This window comes from Rhinolophus sinicus, linkage group LG11, assembly GCF_036562045.2.
Source record: "Rhinolophus sinicus isolate RSC01 linkage group LG11, ASM3656204v1, whole genome shotgun sequence".
Lineage (NCBI taxonomy): Eukaryota > Metazoa > Chordata > Mammalia > Chiroptera > Rhinolophidae > Rhinolophus > Rhinolophus sinicus.
Genome location: NC_133760.1, coordinates 72,960,324 through 72,987,571, shown reverse-complemented (window position 1 = coordinate 72,987,571; position 27,248 = coordinate 72,960,324). Strand labels below are relative to the sequence as shown.

The window sequence follows — 27,248 nt, the reverse complement described above, 5'->3', positions numbered from 1 at the left end:
CTAAGCATATAACCTTGGGCACTGATGAAAAAATAATACATGACTGGTTAGTCATTTTAACCATATTAAAGAGAAGGTAGAAACACCATACCCAGGCAAGAAGCAACAGATTTCGTTTCACTGTTCCGCAGTATCCTAACATCCCCACAATGATCAGGAAACAGCAAACAGCAATCATGACCGGATGAACCACAGGAAAGTAAGTCAAGATGACGGCCTCCTCTACCCTGAAAGAAGAACAATAGTGTCACATTATAAATACAATAGAATCAAAAGGCACCCAAGACATAGTACCAGGCACAATTGTGATTTCTGTTAATAACCCTGTAAGCAATTCATGCCTCAACACCGATGAATATATTGCTATTTTCAACATCAGTGTGCTATCACCAATTTGCTTGCTTGTTTTATTTTTGTTTTGTTTTTTATACAAGGGGTACCTTCCTACCTCAACTCATTTAAAATATAAGATAGGGCTCCTTAATAAGAAGTCGATCTCCTATTACCTCTGAAGCCTCAGCCCGAAGAAACCACACTGGACCCTCAGCTATTTTCCAGCTGAGAAGACCCTCCTCCCTCCTCTTTCCTGATTTTGGGCTCCATGTACAGCACTTTCTTTCTCCCTGACAACTGACGCTTCTCAAGAGGTGAACAATTGGTATGTAAAGTGAAGTTGGTCTACATTAAAAGAAAGAGGGAAAGAGAGAGATGATTTTTGCTAGAAAACTAGGAAAAATATCACTAACTACAACCATAATAGTAAAAGTAATAATAATGATAAAAATTACCATTGCTAAACTCTACTATGTTGAAGACTTTACAAAAATGTATCTCAGTTAACCATTAAGACATTTCAGAGGGGTATATATTACCCCATTCAGAGGTAAAAAAAAAAATTGAGGATGGGAGAAGTCAAGTAATTTGCCCCTTGTGAAGTTAGTGGATCAACCTTTGAAATTTGAGAACAAAATGGCATTGGTGGGTTTGGTTTTCATTTCGCTCAGGAATATGAAAGTAAGAAGGTTGGCAGTGAATTTTACAGACAAAAGTAGCAATGCTGTCCTTTATACACAAATGTGACACCTAGGACACACTGTCAGGACTAGCGACTGGCTAATTACCATACCCAGGAATGAATGTTCTCTAGGACCAGCAGCACACCACCTTAATGAGAATGCTGGAAAATGCAAGCCTCTGTAACAAAGGTTGCCAGGGGCAGGGAAAACTTTCTAAATGATTGTGGAAGGGCACTACCATCTAAATAGCTGAGGGCAAAGTTACCTAGAAACTAGTGCCTGAGGAAACCTGATGAAAGAAATCAATCATTAATTGTAGAACCTACCTTGTCTCTGCAGTTAAAGTCAGAACATTATTTAGGTAGTCCCTCATCCAAGCAGAAACTGCCAGCACGCTGATGGACATTAACTGGAAGGAAAAAAATACAATTTGGTTACCAAGGATTTATGCAGCACGTCTGCCACATTAATAGTAAAAAAATAAAAAATAAAAATAAAAAATAATTAAGGATTTTTGTTACATAATCATTATGATTTCTCCTAATTACCATTTACCACCTGTTGAAATTTATTATTACTATAAATAACTGCTATTCCATCTTTTAATCATGTCATAGCCACTAAATAGAATGTCACTCAATAGGACACAGGTAGCTATACTATTAAATGGCAGATTTCTGGTTTAGCACAGGAATTGAACATGATGAAGAGGCCCCAGAACAACTAAAGTATCAAATGTACAAGATGAGCTTGAAACATGTCATACGGAAAAGCAAGGAAGCAAGCCAAAACTACTGATGTTGTCAAAAACAGTCACAGGAGCTAACTTGAAAGGGCTTCCATTGACTAACGTTCGAACAATTTGAACATCAAAATACTACTACTACTAATAATGAATGCATGGTTTCAAACATCCAATATGCTAAAATATCTTAATTCATAATAATACTAAAAAAAGCACCTCACTGGCCATCTTTGGATACTCATTATTCAGAAAACTGATAAGAATCCAATATTTATCCTATCTTTCCTATACAAACTAAAGAACCAAACACTTAATGAAAGTTTTTATAGATGAATCTCTGCTAATATGTGAAGAAAGCATGATAGAGTATCACGATTTAACAACCCCTTCTGAAATGATAAATTTCTAGGCAAAGATCCCCAATAGCTGCCAGAATTATCAGGTCAGTGGTTCTCAGTCCTGTCTGTACGTCAAAGTCACCTAGGACTTCTAACAAAATGACTGAGCCCAGATCCACCTTGGACCAATTCTTGGGACAGGAGCCAAGGTGTCAGAAATATGTAAAGGATCCATAGATGTTCTAATGTGTAGTCAGGGCTGAGAATTAGTGTCACATGAAAGGCTGACGGGGACTTTTAGAATAGAGAGATTAGGCTGACGTAAAATACCGGACCCCCACTAATCAGTCTTAGTACCAAAAAAAGGGACAACCAGATATAATGTCTCCCGATATGATGCAATCAGAAGTACCCAGCGATACCTTTGAAATATTTTTACCTAAAAGTCAAACCTGAATTGAATCAAGGTTCCAGATCTGTCACTTTTATAGGAAACATAGGGAATAGCTTTAAACTTGTTAAATGCCACCAGGGGGATGCAATCAGCAAAATCAAGAATATGAGAAATTTTACGAGAGAAATGATCTCATTTCTTCAATTAAAAAACAAAAAAATCCTGGCAAGTGGAATAAAAAGAAAGGAGAAACCATAATAAATTAAGAGACTTAAGAGATTATCCAGTGCAATCTGTTGACCTGCACTGAATCCTGATTCAAACAAACCAACCACAAGGAGACATTTATGAGTTGACTGGAGACATTTTAACGTGACTGGATATTTGAAAATATTAAAAAATTACTATTTATTATTTTAGATATGGCAATGGTATTAAGGTTTCTGTAAAAAGATCCTTATCTTTCAGAGATATATACTGAATGGTTTGGTAAATAGTCATGACGCATGGGGGTTGGGTGGGAAGTGGAGGCTATGGTGGTAATCATTGAAACTGGGTGATAGGCAAATGGAGATTAATTATGCTGTGCTTTTTACTTTTGTGTGTTTTACATTGTTCGTAATTCAAGTTTGTTTGTTTGTTTTTGTTTTTTTAAAGTGTAACTATCTAGAACATGTTCAAAAAGAGTCTTCCTGGGAAGCTTTTCCAAAAGCTGAAGGTCAACCCCTCCGTTCAGAAGGTCTTTCCTATTTTGATGAACATTTTTCTAAAATGCACCTTATACTTACCTTCTTAAGTATAACATAGTGCAATTCTACCTCATTTGACTTGTAATAATTTCTGGTACCTTAGTGAACACTAATTACCTTTATGTGTTACAGATTAACTTTAAGTGATGAAGTAATGAATAAGGTAGGAACGTGTCTGTACTGACTCAAGCAGTGGCCATGAAACATGCTTTCTGGATAAAGGCTCCAAGGTGAGCAACACACATGCAGCTCTGTGACCTCTGGTACAGCCAAGTATAGCTACCTGCTTCGAAGGTCAGCTTGTGAATTCATTTGGCCTTCATTCAGTTGCAAACATTTACTCAACACCTACTGTCTGCCTTGTACTGTCTGTGCTAGCATCAGAGACTCAGCAATGAATCACAGAAGCAAGATAGCAGCTTTTGTGGAGCCTCTTGTGAGACACAAGGAACACATATATAAATCAGATAATTATAGACTGGAAATAGGACCGTGAAGCATAGAAAAGCAACGTAGCCTGTTCAAGGTCTTACAGATTCTAAGTGGCAGAGCTAGGATTCAAATCCAGGCCTTCAGTCTTTGGAGCTTTAGGTTTAGTCACTAACTGCCCTCCAAGTTTAGAGATGAGCATGAGAATTTCCACGGGCAGGGAGGAGACTTGCCTGGACAGCATGCAGGCTTCCTTTAGGGAAAGAAAAAAAAAAAAAGAGGGTGGGAAGGTAGTCTGTAGTGGTTAGGCTCAGTCGGAATGTCTGAAGTATAATCTTTGGTGAATAAAGGCTAAGTGATCGACGGTCTAAAACAGGTTAGAAACCCTGGGACCACAGTTCAGAGGAGAATTAGACCAGTTACTGCTAGCCTCATTTCTGTTAGGAATGAAGAACAGATTGTATCCCTAATAAAATTACGCAGTGTATTAACCATGCTTCCAGCTTCTGTAAACTTAATGCTTTAACATCTGTTCCACCTGCTTATGCTGGACACACCTTGGTCTGGACAAACTGATAACATGCTTGAGTTACCTTGTCTTGACCTGCCTTCCACCCATCTATGGGAGTCCTTCTCCCAGGGATGCACTTCTCATTTTCAAATACAAACCAACCAATCGGAGCCCACACCCCCAACCACCTCCTTTACTGAGTTCTCTCACTCTGGGCCACTCTACACCTGCCCTAATCACCCCAAGGTCCAGATACCAGACGACTAGAGACAGTCCCTACACTCCAGAGGCTGTTGAATTATTCACACTAGCCAATCCAAAGCTTACTTACCCTGCCTCACCTGTTCCTTCTCCAGGAAGCCACGATAAAAGTACTTGCCCGGGTTCCTCACCTCTGCTTGTGATGGACCCCAGTGCTTCCCTTGTCCCGCTGTAACGAGGCATGTACTCTCTTGGGATCTGTGAGCAAATAAACTACCTTTTCAATGGCAGTTGTCTCCTGAAGTGTTGGCCTCTAAATAATAATAGAACCTATTGAAACACACAGGGCTAGCAGGGAACCATGGACTACTACTTAATTAAATACGAGGCTATGTGTTCTCCCTCTGCTTGGCTATTTGCTTGGCTACTAGACCGGGAGGTCTAGTAATGTGTTATTTTATTTAATTACCTCAAAGTCTCTTGTAGTTATAAATAATTCTTTCCTCTCTTTATGATTGATTCTTCAAAGTAATAATTGACCTTGGTTTCTCCATCCTCTAATTTTTACCACGCTGTTTAGCCAATTTTCAATATCATTGCTCTAAGACAGTGTCAATAATAAATTATCAGATTCTGCACTTTGTATAATATATTATCAGTTGTTGTCATTATGCACAGTTCTATATATAACAAAAAAGAAAATGTATTTCTTATAAATGACACATTCCAAAAGATTTCTAATGTGATGCAACAGTTAAGAGCATGGCTTTTGAAGTCATTCTTCCATCTAAAACATAGGTATTGATCAGCAGCTGCTTGCCAGGTACTGTGCGACGTGATGGAGACACACTGGTGGGCGATAACACACCATCTCTATTCTACGGTGAAATTTACTAAATGAAGAGCACACAGATGAATCAACTCAGCAGACATATAAATGCGTAACTGCAAACAGTAGTAAGTACTGGGAAGAAAAAATACAAGTTGCTACAAGAACTCCTTTTGGGGTGACTGACCTGTTCCATGGGGTCAAAAGGACTTCTCTAAGAGAGCTGGGAACTGGATAATTACCAAGCTCATCAGGGAAAAGGAGGTTAAAAAGAACATTCCAGTCAGAAAGAACAGCCAAGGTCCCAGGGTGGAAGGCATCATCGTACGTTCAAAGAAGGGAAACTGGCATGTGGTAAGAATAGAAAGCCAGGCAGGGGAACGATCACAGTCTTAGAGGTCATTTTAAGGCATATAGTCTTGACCATAAGGACAGCCAGAAGCCACTGAATCAAAAAGCCTTGGTTTGAATTCCAGCTCTGCTCCTTTTTAGCTATATAACTTTGGGTGTGTCATTTATTCTTTCCTAAGCCCTGTTTCCTCACATATATGATGTTATAATAGTAAGTCCAACTTCATAGAGGATTTATGTGATGAGAAAACAGAGTAGGATTCTTATACACAGTATCTATTAGGTTGGTGCCAAAGTAATTGTGGTTTTTGCAATTATTTTTAACCTTTTAAACCACAATTACTTTGGCACCAACCTAATATTTTTATCTTAAGTCACTTTTGACCTCAGGGCTTTCTCTTAATCTTTCTTAGCTTACGAGACAAGACACCTCTAAAATCAGTTCAAAATGGAAACTTCATGAATTGGAAGGTCTAACAAATGGGTAAAGGTGGAAGTGCTGTAACACAGCTACCTACTGGTCTTTCACGGCTATTCTCAATTTTAATGTCTCTAAAACTAAACCCATCGCCATTCTCTGGTAACCTGTGTGTCCCTCCTCCTGTTTTTCCTATCTCAATGAATGGTATAATCAGTGCTTCAATCACAAAAACTGGCAACTTGGCAGGCAGCCTGAACCTCTCCCTCTTCCTCAGGCCAACATCTAATTACATTCAAGTGCTACAGATTGTTCCTGCAACACGTCTGGTGAATTCATCCCCCTTTCCTGCTACTTCTGGCTAGTTCAGGCCCTCAGTCTCTTGCCAGGCAGCTCCAATCACCTTATATTAGAACTCTGCAGATGAGATTCCACCTCAAATTCACCCTTCAGTTAGTTACTTTATAAAACAAAGATCAAGTTCTTCTGCTTATAACGTTCTAAATGCTGCCCCTTATGGCTCCTTCCCAACTCTTACGTCTACTTCCCCCAACTCTCTCCTAGAAAATAAAGGTTAAACTCTTCAGCAGGGCACACAGTCCCTGGGCGATCACTCTTTAATCTGTTTCCTGCCAGCTCCTTCCCACACACATTCTATACCTGGATGACAAAAAGCCTGCTTGCACTTCTCCAGTCTGTACCACGCAGGTCTCCCAAAGCCCCCACGTCTTTGCCCATGTAGTTCCCTCTGCCAGGAATGCTATTCTGCCCCAATCTTTCCATCTTCATGGGCACCTTATCCTGAAAGACAGGCTCAAATACCAGCTAGAGTGTAAAGATGTCCTCCCAACTCCCTTTCCCCAGTCAGCGCTCTTGTACAGACTTCAGAGAGCAGGTATCTATAGCTTCCTATTATATTTTACCCTCCTGTCTCCCTCCTCTAGGGACACAGACCACTGCTTACAGCGCATTGCACAGCAGAGAACCAGGCCCAGGAGTGAGGCCCAATATATGTTAGATGAGTGATGAGAAAAATAATTAAATTAAAGGGAGATGATTTCAACTTGCTAGATAAACTATTAGAGAACTTTAGCAAAATGAGAGGATGCTTTAAGAAGAATGAAGCTTTCTACATCACTGGAAGCTTTCCAGTAGAGAGATGCTTGCTGAATTACAAGATCAGAGATTTATGTATCAGGTCAGAAGCTGGCTTAAGTGTTCTCAAAAGTCCTTTCAGCTACAAACTGTGCGTCCTACTTAGCCCTACTGTTTTTGTTTTTTGGTTTTTGATTTTCACAGTAGTAACCCAAGCATCGTAGCTGTACACAGAACATTAGTCAAAATAAATAATATCAACCCAAAGCCTTATCTTATAGTAAACAAGCAACTCTGAGCAGAAACTGCTTTTTTTTATGACAGTATTTCCAGTCACATTAAACACCTGAGCAGTTTCATTCTCAAAGAGTGATTTTATATACTGGGGTTGAGAAAATAATAACAGTAACAACAAATATAGTTGAAGTTATAGGGAGAAACTAAGCTCAAATGAGATGAGGTCACTTCAATGACTAATCCTGACGTTATTAAATCTAGAAGCACTAATTATGCAAGTAATTCAGGACTCCTTACTAATAATGGTATTTTCTACTAATTTTTCAGGTGAAAGGAATTCTTCAACTGTCATTCATCATGATTAAATCATTAGGAGCAATGTACCATAGTTATCACATGTAACTAGCTTTATAGGTTCCTACATTGTCTCCACATTGCACAATATTATTTGTAGTTCAAGGAAATATTTAGAAAATAACACAAATATTACTTTAGAGAAATATATTGAATATACTACTTAGCAGGATATTTGTCATATCCTTCCTTGCAAAACATTTAGAAAATGCTAGTTCTTAACAAATATTTATAAGTATGATATTTGCTGTGTTGGAGATATATTCTGGTTTTGCTTGAATCTAATTATGTAAAAACAAGTATTGAATCAAGTTGTTTTCTAAATCAGAATTTTATGTGTATGCACATTCCCTAAATTTATTATGAAATGTATATGTGTAGCTTCTAGCACATGGTAAGGTCACAGTCAAAAAACAGATTTCCAAATCCTTCAACTGTCTGCCCCCGTAATACATGGTCTCATATAAGGTGACAGTGACACCAATCATTTCTGTTCAAGGCTGACAGATATCTAAAACCACCTACCTGAACTTTTCCTTTTATGTCAAGCTGTTAGAAAAGAAAGAGCAAATGCAGAAAAGAAACTGGGAACATACAATTCTGTCTCTACAGAGAACTTAGAGAAGCAATTCAGACTTCCCACACCTCTTTTACTCTTAAAAATGGAGAGACTGGACTAGGTGCTTTTAAAATTCCCTTTAGAAAAAAAAGGATTCCATTGTTATCTTTTGAAATGTAAAGGTGAATCAATTCTCGATTATTTGGAGGCTGGCAGCCCAATGTCAGCCCTCCCCAGTAACATGTCTGTTTCATGTCCCCGTGCCTGCTCCCCTCTGCTCCCGGTCAGTTATGCCTTCCCAGGTCTTTCTATTAGGCATGAGCAGTGGGGAAAAAAGAGCAAACGGGGAACACTATTGGAGAATGCTGTGGAAAAACAGGCAATGTAAGTGCTGGCTGAAATGAGTTCTGAAGATTACTTGTGGGTATCATTTAAGCATCAGCATCTATTAATTAGAGCTGAATCAATCAATAGCACCCTGGAGCTGTTCTGACTAATAGTTTTTATAGATCATTATGCTGCCTATCGATGGGGAGACCATCCATCCTTCTCTGCCCAGGCTCTAAGCCTCTGATATCCTGGCATAATTAGTAGTAGCAAAATCCCCTTCACTTAAATTGTCCTGGTTTCCATGACAAATTATTTTACCCTACAGGGACTTCAGGTAAAAGAAGGGCGAAAACGCCTCCTTCTGCACGGCTGCTGCTATGCAGTCTAATGGCAGTAAACTCCACCTACACTTCCCCAAGGGCCCGGCCTGTGATTGCTCTCCATGGGAACAGATGAGTGAGGGGACACTGCTCCAGTCTGCAGCGGGACGTTTGACCAGGAATCCTCCAGGCCCTTCTCCTCAGAAGGCATTTTTTAAGAAGCATGCAGTTTACCTGCCTTTGTCAGCTGAGCAACACTATAAAAAAATGCATCGGCTTTGTCCCCAAAATAAAAGCTTATTTTTAAAAAGCACTAACATTTGTTGGAGGGCTTTCCACTATTCCTTAGGAAAAGTTAAAGAAAATTGGAATGCCTTTCACAGTATAAAGTTGAGGGCATCAACTTAGAAAATAGCACTTGAACGTGCCTATCTGAATGCCATGGGCATGCAAATGTCTACTTGCCAAGAACTCCTGTAGGGTGTGCGTGGGTCAGACACCTACAGCGTCTGCAAGACGCCCAGCAAAAAAGAAAAAGAACACTGAGCCTTCCACTGTTTCTTTGACTTTGCATATTTCCCCAAAGTGTGCACGAGGTCTCCTGACCACTTTTTAAGCTTTCTTTTATAAGTTTCTTTTCATAGTTCATCAGGGTAGTCCCTCTCTATTGCTACCATATTTAGTAATCGCAAGTGAAAAACAATGCCTCTTATCTGCTGATGAGAAATGGGAGCTTAAAACTATGAATATGGCATTGTATTTTTAGAAAATAATAAGCATATTTGACGAATGTTAAGGGTGCACCGATTTCAGGAATTTCCAAAGAAAACCATACTTATCCATATATTTGTAATAGCAGAAAATGACCATCTAAGAACGGCAAACTCTCCTATCATAAACCCGCAGAAGCTGTCATTTAACTGGAGGAAAGCGTTCACTTATTTAGATAATATGCCATCTAAAGAGTAAAAGTGTGATAAATTTGAAGTAAAGATAACACAGTTAAACATGGTCTCAAATGAGTTGTAGGGGCAGTTTACTCATCCGTACCAGGCCCCACACGCCCTCCCCTTTACAGACCCACCACACTCGTGACAAACCTACAAGGTCCAGTGTCTGTCTGCCAACCCCAGGAGAGCTATCCAGGGATCGTGCTTCTTTGTAACGTGGAAGGACCACTCAGCAGATGGCAAATCAAGGTGACTGGATGCCCAGCGATGAAGAGAAGGCAGAGTATTTGGGATTTGGAATGTGCTATGGATTGTTTCCTCTTAGACATGTCTGCACCTCACACTTAAAATACTTTTTAACTAAAAAATAATCATCATCATCATCACACAGTTTGATTTTCAACTCCCAGAACAATAGGACAAAATTAGTAGATCCCCAGTGTTTCCCCAATTAAGATTTATTTTTCTTTTCCCTAAAATCCTTGTGTGTTAGAGAATGGGAGAGAGTATAGTAGAAATAGATGGGGAAAAGTCTATTAAAACTGAAAAGTTTAAAGCTATAGGTCTTCCTTTCTTTTTGTTTTTTTTACATGGACTATATATAATTTATTCTTAAATTAACTCAATGTATTACATACTTTATGAACATGATTTACAAATTAGGAAAATGAACATCAGAAAAGTTAGTAGCCAATTCCTTAGGTAGAGATATGTAGGAAGACATGCCCAATAGTTGATTACGAAGAACTAAAACAAGATGGTGGGCGATTAAGTATGTATTTCTTGAGGTGTTTTTTTTGTTTTGTTTTTTGAGGCGGGCACAGCTCACAGTTGCCCGTGCGGGGATCAAACTGGCAACCTTGGTGTTGTCAGCACCACACTCTAACCAACTGAGCTAACAGGCCACCCCTGTATTTCCTGAGTTTTAAAATGCACATTGAAATTTTATAGAAATGAAGATATATTTGAGCTTTCGTTAACTCAAGTATGTAACATAGTGGCAGGTCCATTAACATGATGTGAAACTATTCCAGCTTAGGACTTACTCTTCCTGGTCCGGTTGCCACCATCATATGGCTTACAAAGACAAAAAGGCTACAGCTCTTGATCTCACAGGTGTTGAGGGCAGTTTACTCAATCTTGCAAAACCAGAGGCAAGAACAATCGCCCTCTCCGTTTTCAGCCTGTGACGGCTGGTTTAAGAAGTGGGATTCATATGCCATGCTGGTCGGTTCTGCTTCTAATTCCAATAAAAACAAAAAGCAAGGACAAAAGCCTTGCTCCTTGAGGTGTGGTTCTTGGGTACCAGCAGCATCCGCATCACAGGGGAGCTTTTTAGAAATTCAGACTTTCAGGCACAACCCCAGACACACTGAATCAGAATCTGCATTTTAACAAGATGCACAAGACATTGGGCATATGTGCACATGTGCATGTAAGTACCGCTGTGGAGGACTTGGAGTGGGTATCGGACAGCTAATCCCTTCCTACTGCGGATGTTTACGTAGCTGCAAACAAATTCCCCACCGTGTCCAGAAGTACAACGCCTCCCGCACTTGGAGTAAAAAAAAACTGGACTTTGCATCCCAGTTCTGTTACTTACTAGCAGTTACTGAACTTCTCTATTTACCTTGAAAACAAACTATTTTCCAGGGCTGTTATGAGAATTCGATGAGAGAGCAGTGCCCAGCACAGAGCAATAAACTGCTTCTGATTCCGTATTGGTAGGAATCCAGGGATTCCAATCCAAGGATTGGTAGGAAATGAAGGATCTGCCAATACTGCTTTAACATTGAAAGAATAACGCCAATTTTCCCAAAGCTAGCATATACATTTTATACAATTCCACCAAACTCCCACAGATATTTTTAATTGTATAAAATAATCTTTAAGTCAGTATGGAAAAAGAAACCATTAACCAAGACAAGAAAGACAGGCACCTTACAAGAACAGAATATGAAAGAATATATCCAATTCTACAGAACAATTCTAACCAAAAAAAAAAACACATAGAAAAATGTGTTTCTTATATAGCAACAGATAACATAAATGAAATCAACAAACAATAGGGCAAACCTAAATGGTAAATATTAAATATTTAATGAATATGAATTGTGAAAGGATACATATGAATATATATGTATATGTATATGCGCACATATGTGTGTGTATATACACACATACACACACACACACACGGTCATGTTTACACTCACCGGTAGTGGAGGATGCAAAAATAAAGTAACAGTGAGATAACACTAAACCTTTCAGAATGGCAAAACTTAAAGAGTGCCATGACACCAACAAGATGGCAACAAATATTTGTATGCATACAATGGGTGTAGCGGTACTGTTATTTCCAGGGACTAGATTCCAAGGACAGGTTGCTGTGTCAAAGGAAGGTAATGGTGGTAACAGTAGTAGCAGTATTAGTTACAACAATGACAATTACTACTGTTAATTGTCAGTATACTTGTGACACAACAATCCACCTCCTGGGAAACTACTTTCAGGAGATGGTTATTCAGCATAATTATTTTAGTAGTAATAGTAACAACAGTAAGTGCCATTACTACATAGGTAGTACTTATTAAGTGCCACTGTTCAATCACTTTACATATATCAACTCTAATCCTCACAACAATTCCAAAAAATTTGAAACTATCATTCCCATTTTACAGACTAGGAAACTGAGGCACTAAATATGCCTGGCAAACAGAAGAACTATATAAATGTTAGCTATTTTGCCCTTGTTGTTATATATTCCCCTACAAGTAGTTCCACTCCTGTAATTATAACCCAAATGAGAAAAAGAATTTAATAAAAAATATTATGAATGTACATCTGAATGTACATAAAAGGGTATATATGGACAGGTACGCGTAAACATATCTTTATATGAAATCAAGAAAAACACAGAAGGACGCATAGTAGGCAGTTTGCGTGGATTATTTTGTTGGAGGGAAGGTGATTTTGGGAAAAGAGAAAGGAGGAAGCCATTTCAATAATCAGAACACAAACACAGAAAGTGAGAAAGTTGAACTATAGGATAACAACCAAAAAATAACACTACATTCTTTGGAGACACAAAGAGCCTTAGAGGAGCTTAAGCAGTAGGTGGTTTTAAGCATATTTCATTACTCAGAAAAACAATATTTTTGTTAACTAATTTGGGTTTTCTTTCCCCTACATAACACAGATTAAGACAATTTCCAAAGCATTATTCTTTGTTGAACAACAACAACAACAACAAAATCCTGGTATTCCAAGGTTCAAAACTCAGAAATTACCCATGTAAAAGTACTAAGAGCATGGAAGCTGAATTCTGCTCCTGGCACTGTCACTGTAGGATTATTTGACCTTTGGCAAGTCACTAACTTACACTTAGTTCTGTCATCCCCAAAGTAAGGAAGTTCAACTAGGTCATCTTTAAATCCCCTTTTAAAGTTATAAAAATGTGATGATTCTGTAACTAAAAAGTATAAAATAGGAAAATAAAAAACTGGTAAATTGGAGTGATAATTATTATACATTTTAAAGAAAGAAAGTTTGAATCTTAATGCCGTATAGCTAAGCAAGTAATTTAATGACCCACTTAAAAATGTACATTTTTAGAATTAAAATCTGCAATAAGATCAATTAGTGATTTTACATTTTCAAATGGTGAAAAGCATTGAGTTTAACTACTCAATGCTTTAATTTTTGTTGCCAGTTTAGATATCTTCCAGATCCACTCACTAAAGTAAAGCTTAATTTATCACCTTCAAATGGAGGCATCCATAAGTAGTTCAACCAAAACGTCATCCTCTAGAGACTACATGTAAAAGCCCTACAAAAAAAGACTGGTCAATGCCCGCCAGTCAGCCAAATAAATAAATTACGCATTAAAATTTCTAACAGAAAATTTTGAATGTGCTATTAATAGAATACAAAATTGGCAAAAAAAATTATCTGCTTAAGCATAACAGCTTCCTGAAGAAACAAAGTTTTAATTTTTATATTTCCTCATAAGTTTTATAAATAATAATGTGACTATTAATAACACTTCATGAAAATATATGTCTGGGTGCAAAGCATAAAAAGTCACTAGCTCATAGGGCATAAAGATTTCCATGAGCTTGTTAAATTTAATGTATTTTATTTCCTTAAATGGTTATGGGATTTTCCAAAAGCATACACAAAATTCCTTAAAACTTTGCCAACTTAGAAATAGTTACATGAAAACCACCTTTTTAGACTGATTGGAATCTCCTAGAAAAATCTACCCAGTCTTTTGATAGGTTATCTTACGAATTCCCACAAAAAAACTAAGACTGCTTGCCACAAGCAGGTTTTACAGGCTAGTATGACGTAGGGAAACAATTTATGGCTTGCACAGTTATCTGAAATTCCTGAAAACAAGCAGTTCCCTAAGCGGTATGTCATAATTGTCTTATCTACAAGCACAAGCACGTGCATTTATTTATATCCCTAGATTAACTTCAAGTCTAATTTTACTGCCACTAGTATCCAGGGGTGGATTTCTTTTTTTCAAATGGAACTTGAGCGAGATCAAAGGCATTTTAAGGTCAAATTTTACTTCTCTGAAAAATCGAAGGTGTGATCCCATGTAATTAATTCATGCCTAGCCGTGCCCTTTGGCGCATTACGTAGTGGCTGCAGGAAACGCCGTCCAGCCGTCCCCACCTGTTGGTGCGTGGGACTGTTGGACTTACCCAAAAGAGCAGGTTGAGGGCGTAGAGCAGGCAACGCAGGCACTTCACGGAATCTTCTCTGGCCATTGTGAGCCACGGAAGGGAGAAGCCCCATCCTTTCACCACATCCTACCCCCACGGGCGAAGCAGCAGCGATCTGCAGGGGGCGGGGGACAACAGGGAACGTCTCAGCACCGCGCTCTGCACCCCCATCCCCTCCCGCCCTCAGCTGGGTCCACAGTCTGGTCCGAAGCCTAGTTCGCTCGAGACACTGCTACATCGAAAATCATTTGTTAAAGTTATAATGGTAATCTAAACTCCCCGAAGTTCCAAACCGGCTTCAGATAACACCTGCTGAGAAGAGAAAACGATTGACTCCCCGGATGAATGAAGGCGCACAGTAAACTCCCGTTCTCTGGGGACACGCGGCGGTGTCCTCTGCATTCTGATGAGACGCTCTTTAAAACCTCCCTCAATCCACGCTCCTCCTCGGGGACAGCTCCGCTCGGAACTGTCCCAAAGGTTAGAAACCAAACTACCCTCTGGAGACGTCACAGGCGCCGCGGGAGACTCCAAGAGTGCGAATGTGCCTCTCATTTGGATAATTCCTGGGCCCCTCAATCGCGCACCCCCCACCCCATCCTGTAGCTCCAGAGTGAACGCGAGGCACTGGAGGGGGCGCAGCTCTGAGCTGCGATTCCTCCCGGCGACTAGGGTTTCTTTGGGAGAACGTGAGAAATGATGTTTCAGCCCCGGAATGATGGATTAGCCTGGGGCGGGGGACGGGGAGGGGCGCAGGGGAATTAGGGCCGGTGCAGCTGTGCAGACGCCGGGTTAGTCATTCACGTCCCCTCCCCCGGCCCCGGCCGCTGCCGCGACCCCGCGCTCCCAGCCGCTGGAGGAGCACAAAGCCCAGCGCGGTCACCCGCCCCGCCACCGCGTCCGCGCGCCCCCGGCAGGGCGCGGGGGGAAGCGCCGGCGGCCGGGAGCAGAAAGGCAGCCTGTAAGTAGTTTAGCACACAGAGCCCAGGGCAGCCGCCGGGGGGCTGGCGGGACAGCGGGCAGGAAAGACGGGAGACGCGCGGCCACTCACCGTCGGCGTAGGGCTCCGCGCCCCACTCCCGCCGGGGGACAGTCCGGGACGCACGGCGGGGGCTCATCGGGGCAGGGACGCTCCTCCCGCAGAGCCGAAGGGCTGCATTGGCTCCAGCAGGAGACGCTTCCTTCTCTTCCTCTCCCCTCGCGGTCGCCGCCTCCTGAGAAAAAGGAAAAAAAAAAAAAAAAAAGTCCTGGGCAGCAGTTGCTGGAAAGTCTCTGTTAAGCCACCTCCCAGCGCCGCTGTCCCTCCCAAGTCCTCGCCAAGTCCGGACGAGGCAGCGGCGGCAGCCAGGGCCAGCTGCACAAACTCTCAGCGCATGCTCGGGCCGCTGGCTGCAGGGGTTGGATCTTAGTGGGTGTTTCTTGTCCCCTCACCCGGAGGGAGCCCCTGAAGGGGACGCCTCACCTCTACAAGACAAAGTCCAGAAAGAGATAAAGCCTAGGGACTTTGGGGAAGACCGCGCAGTAAACCCCTTTAAAATGGTGGTGTCGGAGGAGAGGAGGTAGGGTTATAACCATAGGGAAACAGGCTTTTATTATATGAAAATATTTGTGTTTGAGAAGGGGGGTGAAGGAGCGGCCCAACCCAATTCCAGCAATGGGAAACCAGTTTTCACACCCTTTCTGGAACCTCCTCCTGTGTCACTAATTTGGTGGCCTATGATCCTTCTTATTGCTTTGCTGATATCCCAGATTTAAAATAATAATAATAATAATAACAGTTCTTCCCCACTTCCATAGTGCACTAAAAGCATTTACAGAAACACCGGAGTAAACGTGTCCAGCTCTGCTGACATCCACAATAGGAATTTTTAACTCTTTCACAAGTAATACAGAGTTTGCAAAATTTTCTCCCAATAAGATTGAGTTTTAAGTGGGTGATTTATCTTGAATTGTGTACATAGTAATGGGACTTTGATTTTTTTAACTAGAAATTCAGGAAGTATTAAAGTAATAATAGGAGACTGTTCTTCCAAAATTACCTTCCCACTTGGAAGTAAGAAGTTTCACACTTAAAAAGCACTCTATCATATTCTCCATATAAAATTTTGATGTTTTATGCCTTATAGTAGTCCACATTTCTATGATTATTTTTGTGTATATTGTGTGGCAAATAAATCTTCACTAACAAATTCCCTGAAATTCAAGCCACATCTTTAAGAAAACCTAGTAATGTGAGTCCTCCTCAAATTTCTTAAACAGGAAAACAAAATTGGAGCCCCATGTACAGCATTGCCTGTCCAGGGTCAGTTGCTGCATGACCAGAATGACGAGGAGACACACACTCATTTGAGTAAAACCAAGACTAAAAGAGAATCGGAGTGTTCTGGGTTCGAGTTAGGACAATTCTTGGCAAGCAAGTCACTAAGCTGAATGTAAGGCAACAAGCCCCAAAGAGCACAAAGATAGCCGTCCGTCCGCACAAAACACCAAGAAAAGTGTCCAGCTAGCCATCAGATGACTCTAATTCTGACAAGAAAAGCATCTTCTGGAATCATGAAGAGTAAAGGAACCCACTTTCAGTTTCTGCTCACATTAGGGTGTACACCAGTTCTAAGCAGATAAACGCTGAAGCAGCCCAGCATCGGAATGCTGTTGGCACCACACAGTTCTCAGACAGAAACTTCCCCAGATTGAAATTGACAAAAAGTGCAAGTAATTCCTGTATCACTGAACAGAGATCCTCTTCTATTTCTGGAAAGTAGTTAGGTGCCTTCCCATAATTCATAAACTTTTAAGTCCCTAGAATAATACAATTTTAAAGGAAGGTGCTTTAGAAGTACATATGACCCCCACTCTTTTTCGTAAATAATATGGAACCACGGGAAGTTAAAGGAGTTGCTCAATATCTCATCTTGTGGTAAATCCAAACTGAAATCCAGAATCATACTCTCTAACGAGTACTCTAGTTCAGAGATTCTCAAAAACGGCTGTATATTAGAATCACTCAGGAAGTTTTGAAAAAAATCCTAATGCACAGGCCATACCCCATACCTATTAAATCAGAATCTCTGCAAATGTGACCTAGGCATTATGGCTTTTCAAAGTTTCCAAGTTATGTGTAATCGCAGCAACATTTGAAAACCACTGCAACTAACGTTTTACAGATACTTGAAAATTAGCAAAGCAGTGTTTTTGGGTTTAGCTAGATCAAAACCCTCACCTCCCTCACCTGTGAGCTGATAAATTAAAATTAATACCCCCGTTTCACGAGTTAAGAAGGAAACAGAGCTGTAGTTACTGCTATACTATTTCTGATAAAAGGTCATCAGAGTCTATGGCTCAACATTTCAATAGAGACCTCACCACATGTGAGCCATTGCAAGAGTGGGAAGTTTTGATTCTCTAAACCTGACCATTCCTCCCTCTAGTAATCCTCCCATCAACAACTTGAGGGCAGCTGCTCTTTCCTCCCTCTCCAGTTCTTCTCCAGGATTACAGACGCACACAAGACTTGACATCACAGCTGTCATTTTGTGGGCTCCATATTTTTCTCTGTGAGAATAACTTTATTGTGTGTATATGCACAAATGGAGGGTAGAAAAATCCCCAAATGGGCATGACAATTTGAACATAGAATAACATACTAGGAAGACCCTATGGTCTATTCATTGCCCATGAGCCAGAAATGCAGCTCTATCGCTGTGTATGCTTCACTATGTACATTTTGAGTGTGTGTGATACCTACTAAAGATGCTAAGTTACTAAATATAAGTATGCTGAGGATACTAGGAATAAGATGGTTCTCTATCCTCCAAGAAAAGGCAAAAATACTCTTTTCAGTTTAGATGATAACACCTGCTATTTATATGAACAAAGCAACAAAGCATCTTCTGGAATTATGAAGAGTAAAGGAACATGTGTCAGTTCCAGAGTCAGGAGTAAAACTCAGCCATGCAGTAAGGTAATACAAGTTCTTCACTCTGCAAGGCAACTCATTCGTCCATAAGTTATTCCACTCTCTCTGCTCAAGTTGTGCAGAGGGAAGGAGCAGCATATGTATTCAGTAGGATGCATGAGTTTCTACTGCTTCTTAGTATAGTATTAGGTTGGTGCAAAGGTAATTGTGGTTTAAAAGGTTACAATTAATTGCAAAAGCCGCAACCACTTTTGCACCAACCTAAAACTTACAGTACACTCAAGACACCTCTTCATAATCAATACAGGAAAGAGACATAACATGTTCTGAGCAAGTAATATGTGCCTGATGTACTAAATGCTTCTCGTAATTCCTCATAACTACACGGTGCCATACTGAGACTCGGAGATTTCTCCAGGGTCACACAGGTAGTAAGTAAAGAAACAGGTTCTAAGATCTGTCTGACTCTTTCCACTGTTAATCTGTGTTACTATCATATTTCAAATTTGGGTGGAGAGTCATTGACAAGCCTCAAGAAGAAAAATATTCTAGGCATTTTTATCTTAGTTCTGGAGAATATGAGGCTGAATTTCAAATATATATGCTTAAACTGTGACTGGTAAATCTACTTTCACCTTTTATTTCTAAAAGAGTAGACCCAATCGGATTGAGAAAACCCTTTTATCACTGCATTACGTAGACTTCTTCCAACCACAAGCTAAGGTTGACAAAAAAATACAGGATTCCCATTTAGAATTTCAGATAAACAACAAATAATTTTTTAGTATAAGGATGTCCTAAATATTGCACAGGAAAAATTCACATTGGATATACATGTACTAAAAAATAATTATTCAACATTTATCTGAAATTCAAATTTAACTGTACATCTTATATTTTCATTTGCTAATTTAGGCAACCCTATGGAAACTAAAATGCAATTCGAAGTGCCACAAACATAACAATATATGTAAATATATTATTTCATATAACAGTAAGCCCCAGAATAGCAATTCACCCACTCAACAATGACGTCAAGGAATTAATCGTTTTCTACCTTACTTTTCTGATATACACAATGTGTCAGCTAGTATCTTTGGGCTACCTCTTCTCATGATCACACGATGGTTGTGCAAATCCAGCCATTGTGTCCCATTACTACTTCTACAGGAGGAAGAAACTATTCCCTTCTGTGGGTCTCCCTTAGGATCAAGGAAAACTCTCCCAGAAGTTTTGCGGCAGATTATTCCTTAGATTCATGAGCTGGCAGCTCACCACATAGTTATGTATGCACCAATTATTGGCAAGACCCATGGGTCTGCCATGACCGATTTAAAGCAATCAGGCACATTTCCTGTGCCTGGGGCAACTCTTCTCTGAAACACATGGACAAACAGAGGAGGGTAGATAACTGAGTACAGTCAGAATTTTGTTTGAATTATGGGATATAAAAAGGAATGGATGCTCCCATCCCCTCTCCTGTTCACTGCCAAAAGAACCCAGCTCTCAGCCAACTACTGTGGCACTACTCAGCAAATGCCCTTAGTTACTGAGAGAACCACTGAAACAGGAACCTAGTGACAACAGCAAAGGACCCTAAGAGAACTCAGATCACATAACTTCCATCCCATGCCATAAGCTTACACCCTGCACTACATTTGTATTTGCACACCATACTATTGATTAAAGCGTTGCCCCAATCATCACCTTCATAGAGAAAAACCTAAAAGAATTTCTTGTTGCAGTATATGCAAACTTAGCCTCTGTACAAAATTCAGAGATATGGGCTCATTTTGCCGACTTACATTGGTACAAATAATCCAGACCTACTTAATAAATATGTATTCAATTGTTACTAAAAACTGAGAACTGCACTAGGAGGTACCAACAGTTCTAACGTAATTTTGACTCCCAAAGAATTTATAATGTCATTAGCATACTTCCTCTTCAGAAGGCAACATTTACAGAATTTAAGAATTCCTCCCCTTTGTACAAGGTCTTAACTTCCAATTCTTTGAAACAAACTATACAGAAAACGAAGGAATGCAAGCTCCATTTACAAACAGCAGTCGAACCCTACTTTTCTTTCTTTTTTCATTTTAATTAAAGTTTATTGGGGTGACAATGGTTAGTAAAGTTACATAGGTTTCAGGTGTACAATTCTGTAATACAGTTATCATCTATACATCACATTTTGTGTTCACCACCCAGAGTCAGTTATTCTTTCATCACCATATATTTGATCCCATTTACCCTCATCTCCCACCCCCCTCCCCACTTACCTTCTGGTAACCACTAAACTATTGTCTATGTCTATGAGTTTTTGTTTCTTCATTTGTTTGTCTTGTTCCTTTGTTGTTTTCCATTTTATATTCCACATATAAGTGAAATCCTATGGTTCTCAACTTTTTCTGTGTGATTTATTTCATTTTTCATAATAATCTCAGGATCCATCCATGTTGTTGCAAATGGCACTATTTCATCTTTTCTTATGGCAGAATAGTATTCCATTGTGTATGTATACCACATCTTCTTTATCCAGTCATCTATGGAAGGACACTCTGGTTTTTACCATGTCTTGGCCACCGTAAATAAAGCTGCAACGAATATCAGAGCACATATATCTTCACGGATAAATGTCTTCAGATTTTTTGGGTAGATACCCAAGAGAGGGATTGCTGGTTCATATGGTAATTCTATTCTTAATACTTTGAGGAACTTCCACTTTGCCTTCCAGAGTGGCTGCAGCAATCTGCATTCCCACCAACAGTGTATGAGGGTTCCTTTTTCTCCACAACCTCTCCATCACTTGTTACTATTTGTCTTGTTGATGATAGCCATTCTGACTGGGGTGAGGTGATAGCTCATTGTGGTTTTTACATGCATTTCTCTGATGATTAGCGATGAGCATTTTTTTCGTGTGTCTATTTGCCATTTGTATGTCCTCTTTGGAAAAATGTCTATTCAGGTCCTCTGCCCATATTTTATTTGGATTGTTTCTTTTTTGGTTGTTGAGTTGTCTGAGTTCCTTATATGAAGCCCTACTTTTCTTAGAAAGGTTCCTCAGGAATTATTCCGTTATACCACTGCATCAGCTTCTTGTCATGCCCACAATACAACAACCAGGAGAAAGAGAACCAAATAGTTACCATGAATATGACTATGCGTTTTCATCTGCTGTTCCTTCCATTCACTTGCTGTGTTTTAAAACTCAGATTATTCCAGCAGCACATTAATAAAGCATTTATTTATTTGCTCTGGATAAAACATTTAATTTTAAAACCTATTTTTAATTGGCTAATCCAAGCTCACAGGTTTCTTCATTCTACCACATGTAAACCAACCACTTTATATAATACAAACAATTATGATTTTGTGATTATAATTCAGCCTGTACAAGAGTTTTATCATTGAAACTTAGACTTTCTATTCCTATGTTATTATTTGTGTTTGTGTATTAGCCCTAACCATGTATGGCGAACTAGAGTTGTAGTTAATTTTCATTTCCTATTTCATGCTATGAATGCATAAGTAATTGATAGATGAATAAGACAAAAAGCTAGTGTGCCTGCGTTCTTTCAGTGATGATGCTACGTTTTTTTCCCTTTGCATAGAACTAGCAATTGCCATAATGTTCACTATCTCTGTATCCTCAGTATTCTTTCTTAGAAGTAGTATTAATGATTACTGTTCACAGATATAAGGGAGGAGGTATCATGCCAGGGACATAAAACATCCATTCGTAACTCAGAGTTAGTTTTAATTATTTAACAAGAATTACTGTGATTTGAATATCTTTCTTAGCTTTATCACTAATATTACTCACTGTAAATGACTAGAAAAAAAGATTTTAGATGTAATATGTTTAGTTTAGAAAACGTACACATATGTTCCAAGATGACTAGTAGGAGTTAAAGTGTGTGTTTTCTGGTGGGCGTTTTATGTTGATGGTGTTTTATGAGTCACTGTCACCTTAGCACTGGGTCACAGAACGGAATCTTTCCAAGTCTGCCAATGTGGACATGAGCTGGTTTACACTTCAAGGAAGGTGACCTAAAATATGGCAGCAGCCAGCTTGGGCTGCAACGCTGATCATGTTAATTTAATTAACTAGGTCCCAGACACCATTTCTTAGATCAGACATAAAAACTGAGAATATAGTAACCAAAATCTTATGTTATTTAAGTTTACTCTCATTTTCTTTTTCTTTTTTTTTAAATTAAAATTTATTGGGGTGACAATGGTTAGTAAAGTTACATAGGTTTCAGGTGTACAATTCTGTGTTACATCATCTGTATATCACGTTGTGTGCTCACCACCCACAGTCAGTTCTCTTTCCATCACCATGTATTTGACCCTGTTTATCCTCATCTACCAGCCCTCCCCCCCCCCCTTATCCTCTGGTAACCACTAAACTATTGTCTGTGTCTATGAGTTTTTGTTTCTTTGTCTTTTTCCCTTGTTTCACCACATATCATATGGTGAAGTCATACGGTTCTTCACTTTTTCTGTGTGACTTATTTTGCGTAGCATGATAATCTCAAGATCCATCTATTTTGTCACAAATGGCACTATTTCAGCTTACTCTCTTTCTTGATTTCTTTTTTCTTTTTACTATCCGCAGCTTGCACTATACTAAGGATGTTATAAATCATTTCACTTCTTCCCTCCCCTCTACGACCTTCACTCTATTCAGGCCAATGTTGCCAAACAGTTCCATGAACTTATCACGTTTGCTACACATCCAAAGTTTCACAAAAGTGCCTCATTCAGTTATGGGAGAAGATGGTCAGAATCCACAGGGATGGCCAGAACTTAAAAACTAGACCAATCAATTAGACTGTGACTGGAATTGAGTGAAGACCCATCAAAAGGCATTGAAATTCAGCCAGCCGAGCGGAACCAAGTATGAGGGGAATGTGTTGGCAAGTGTGAAGTGGGAATCTCAGCAGGAAGACAGATGGCAGCAACAGAGAGGTCCAGCAAATGGTAACAGGCAGGTGCCCTGGCAGACAGACAGAGCTCAGTGGCACAGGAGTTGGGCAGCAAAAAAACCCATGAGAAGCAGGAAAAGACCCCCCTCCATATCAAGGTGATTTAACCACTCTCTCCAGGCCTTAGTCGGTCAGGGTGGTCCAGGGAGATGAAGGCAGGTCCCAAGAAAACCAAGATTCCAGAGCAAGAACCACAGTTCCAGAGAAATTCCTCTAGTCACTGGTTTTAAGAGTCATAATGTTAAAATTAGAACCATTTGTGGTTTCCAGATTAAGGAAGATTTTTAAAGCTGGGCTGAGGAGTTTGCACTTTATTCAGAAGCAATGACAATCACTAATGGGTTTTGACATGAGCAGAAGAATAGCGTAACAACAGAGGTTCCAAAGTCAGTCGGGGATTTGAATGCTGGTTTCACCACTTGCTAGTAATGTGATCAGGAGGAAATGACCTCACGTCCTCACCTCTGTAAGCCTCAGTTTCCTTATCTGCATACCTACCTCCTAAAGTGGTCATGAGTATTATATAATATGTGAGTGACCTAAATTTAGCTGGGGTCACACTGCCCTTTGAGGTTTAAATAGAATAGGCTGAGCCTCTTTCTGCAAACAGTGTGTAAAGTTGTTTTCCCCCTTGTAATCCCTCTGGGGATTCTTGGGATGGGCAAAGAGAAGAAGCCGTCTTCTAGAGTTCCGAATCTGTTTATGGATCATCTTGCCATCTCATGCATGCTATTCTTTTCTCTGAAGGGTGACAGATTTCAGGAAAAGATTCCTTCTCTCTCAAAGTATTAAGCCGACATTTGTAGCTGCCTTGACTAAAGTCTCAGGGCATCTGAAGGGATTTCCATAGCAGCACCACATATAATTCAAAATCAAATATTAGAAATCCTCTGGTTACTCTACTACTTACTTCTTCCTGGTTGTCTTTCCCTGAAGTTTCCATAGTGACTGCCCCTCACCCCTTCTCTGTTCTCTCGCACTGCCTACACGTTATTCCCAAAGTTCTGGTAACTTCTCAGGCTGACAACATAGCTATCTTATTTGTTTTATAGACTCAAACTATGCCATAGATGTCTCAGCTTTCACACAATTCTCTCCCTAAGAGAAATTTCCATGCAAGACAATTGGGAAGAGACTCATGGATGTAATGAGGACACAGCCTAGACTGTAGGTGGCTGGTTTTCAGAAGAGAATGTGGGATTAAGACAGCTGGGAGAAGTCATCCTGGGATATGAACACTGACCTCAGAAACTATTCATTTGGTTCTGAAGCCACATTTTTTTAAATTAAGATTTCATTGGGGAAGGGGAACAAGACTTTATTGGGGGAACAGTGTGTACTTCCAGCACTTTTTTTTTTTTTCAAGTCAAGTTGTCGTCCTTTCAGTCCTTTCAATCTTAGTTGTGGAGGGTGCCATTCAGCTTCAAGTTGTTGTCCTTTCAGTCTTAGTTGTGGAGGGCGCAGCTCAGCTCCAGGTCCAGTTGCTGTTTCTAGTTGCAGGGGGCACAGCCCACCATCCCTTGCAACCTTGTGGTTGAGTGGACACGCTCCAATCAACTGAGCCATCCGGAAGCTCAGCGGCAGCTCAGCTCAAAGTTCCGTGTTCAATCCCACCATCTGGCAACCTTGTGGTTGAGAGCCCACTGGCCCATGTGGGAATTGAACCGGCAGCCTTCGGAGTTAGGAACTGGAGCTCCAACTGCCTGAGCCACCGGGCCAGCCCCCTGAAGCCACATTTTGATTGGATTCATTGGTAGAGGAACCTATGCCCAGGGGCATTGTTGAAAAGTAGGAGAATCAGCAGGCAATTAGCAGTTACTTGCTGAATTCCTGATATGCTTCTTCTGCATGCTCAGCCCCACTCTGGTGCTGAAACAACCCTGAGGTTGGTGCAGATGGTATAAGAGGAAAGACAAGCTTATTGGCTGCCAGGGCTTCCGAGAATCCCTCTGCCCCCGGTTGAAGCCGGTCCCCATTGGCCCCACACTATTGGTCCAGCACAAATCATGGGCTCCAGCCTCTGCTTTGCCTACAGGGTATCCCAATTTCAAATCCTATTTAAAATCAGAAATCCTTCCCCAAACCCCATCTTTTGGCTATGCCCTAATACTATTCTTGATTTCTCCCTCCATAAGCTAGGTCTTGCTCCCTATACTTCATTTGCTTTCTTAGTTTTCTGGGACCTGTTGGGACTGGATCTTTAAAACACCATGAGGTACCACCTGCTTAACTTGGAATTTTCTTAATGTTGTGGATCATCACCCCCAACCCCCAAAATACACACACACCATGATCACCCTCCAACACACACACACTCACACTCACACAGCATTGGACCTCCTTGGAGACTAAAATCTGCAAGAAACAAGCCTGGGTCTGCCTTGACCCTTCAGACACGTACCTGAAGCCCTAGATCTAGGACACTGTCCCCAGTCCTTTCCTATATCAACCTGGAGAGATTTGTATGGTTTTTGTGTCTTTGTTTTTGTTTTGTCTAAACATGCTTGAATTTTAACAGCAAATACATTAAAGTCTCTTTTCGGGGTTGGTCCCACAGCTTGTGGAAGTAAGCAGGGTTTTAGCTTCTCTACTGAGTGAGTTTGTAACATTCTGTCTTCTCACTGTCAGGCTGGATTTTGCTGGTTTGTTTGTGATTTTTGCAGGCCATAGTGTGCTTGCAGCAAGCTACACAGCTCTCCCCTTCCCTATCCCCTGCTCTATTTTCTGTCAAAAGCAACGGAATAGATTTATTCATCTACTCTGGGCGGAAAATCAGGAGAACCAAGATGATAGAACAGAACTCAAAGCCAGAGGACATACTCTAATGAGACTCTGGAAAAATCCATGAGCTTTCGTGTAAGGATTTTGTGATGTTGGTTTTTGCCTAAGGATTTAATATAAAGATTGTGTGTGTGCACATGTGTGCATGTATGTGTGTGTGTGTGTGTTTGTTTTTTTTTCCCCATCTCCGTTTAGTGTAGTTAAGGTTCTAAGATCAGTGAACTCTGGTCCTAGGAGTATTACTGAACTAACCTTTCAAAAATAAGACTCTTGAGAAAATATTTGAAGGGGATTTTCCTTTTACCTGATCATAATATTTCCAACTTTAATTTTTTACTTGAACGACCTCAAGCCCATCTAGTGAGTGGAATGACCAGTGAACTGGGAAACAAAGGACTGAGGTTCTAAACCAGATTTTCCCTGGGCCAGAAAACCTAAAGTTGTTTAATGGCTCTCCATCTGGACAGATAAGAAAGAGATTTTTATCTCTAGCATTCTATTAACTTCTTTAATTTTAATATCATAATTCTAACTTTGAGCAATCTGATCACGTGTTTAAAATTCTATCCTTTCTTCTTCTGACAAAAATTACTACCCACAGTAATATTTTTATAGGCCAAATATTCATGACCTAACACCCTTTCCTTAAATCTAAACAATAAGTACTGATATGGGAGATGTTCTTCAATTCTATTGATAATAATAGCTTTGCATTTTGATACTATTATGACAAATCACAACTCAATTGTTAAGGTTCAAAGTTAGGTTACAATATTAATTTACATATTACCTTTGATTTAAAAAAATTCCATTTCTATGAGAGCTTTAGATATGGTCCTTGTATTATATAAATCAAATACTCATATGTGCTCTAGATCTATCTTAGCATTAGAGAGGTTAAAATTGCTTTTTTTCTTATTCTTTTGTCTTTCAAATCTGAAGATGGCTGTGATTAAAACATAGAATTGTATATGCATCCACATTCGTACTTCGTC

The 27,248-nt window shown here is 40.0% G+C and overlaps 1 protein-coding gene across 8 annotated transcripts in view; it reads right to left on the bottom strand.

The window, feature by feature from the left end:
• The window catches only part of TSPAN12 (tetraspanin 12), a 93,343-nt gene that overhangs the window by 51,762 nt on the left and 14,333 nt on the right, over nucleotides 1-27,248 (bottom strand). For 3 of the 8 annotated variants that reach the window (XM_074315667.1, XM_019750029.2, XM_074315674.1), the window contains exons 1-5: nucleotides 16,025-16,136; nucleotides 15,614-15,776; nucleotides 14,542-14,677; nucleotides 1,343-1,425; nucleotides 92-227 (exon numbers count right to left, since the gene is read on the bottom strand). In XM_074315667.1, coding sequence (XP_074171768.1) covers nucleotides 92-227; nucleotides 1,343-1,425; nucleotides 14,542-14,607 — 285 coding nt within the window. In that variant the 5' untranslated portion in view covers nucleotides 14,608-14,677; nucleotides 15,614-15,776; nucleotides 16,025-16,136. Of the gene's footprint in view, nucleotides 1-91; nucleotides 228-1,342; nucleotides 1,426-4,513; nucleotides 4,642-14,541; nucleotides 14,682-14,871; nucleotides 15,028-15,059; nucleotides 15,525-15,613; nucleotides 15,777-16,024; nucleotides 16,137-27,248 lie in introns of those variants that run through there. The other 5 variants (XM_074315668.1, XM_074315671.1, XM_074315669.1 and 2 more) reach the window with 5 other exon arrangements.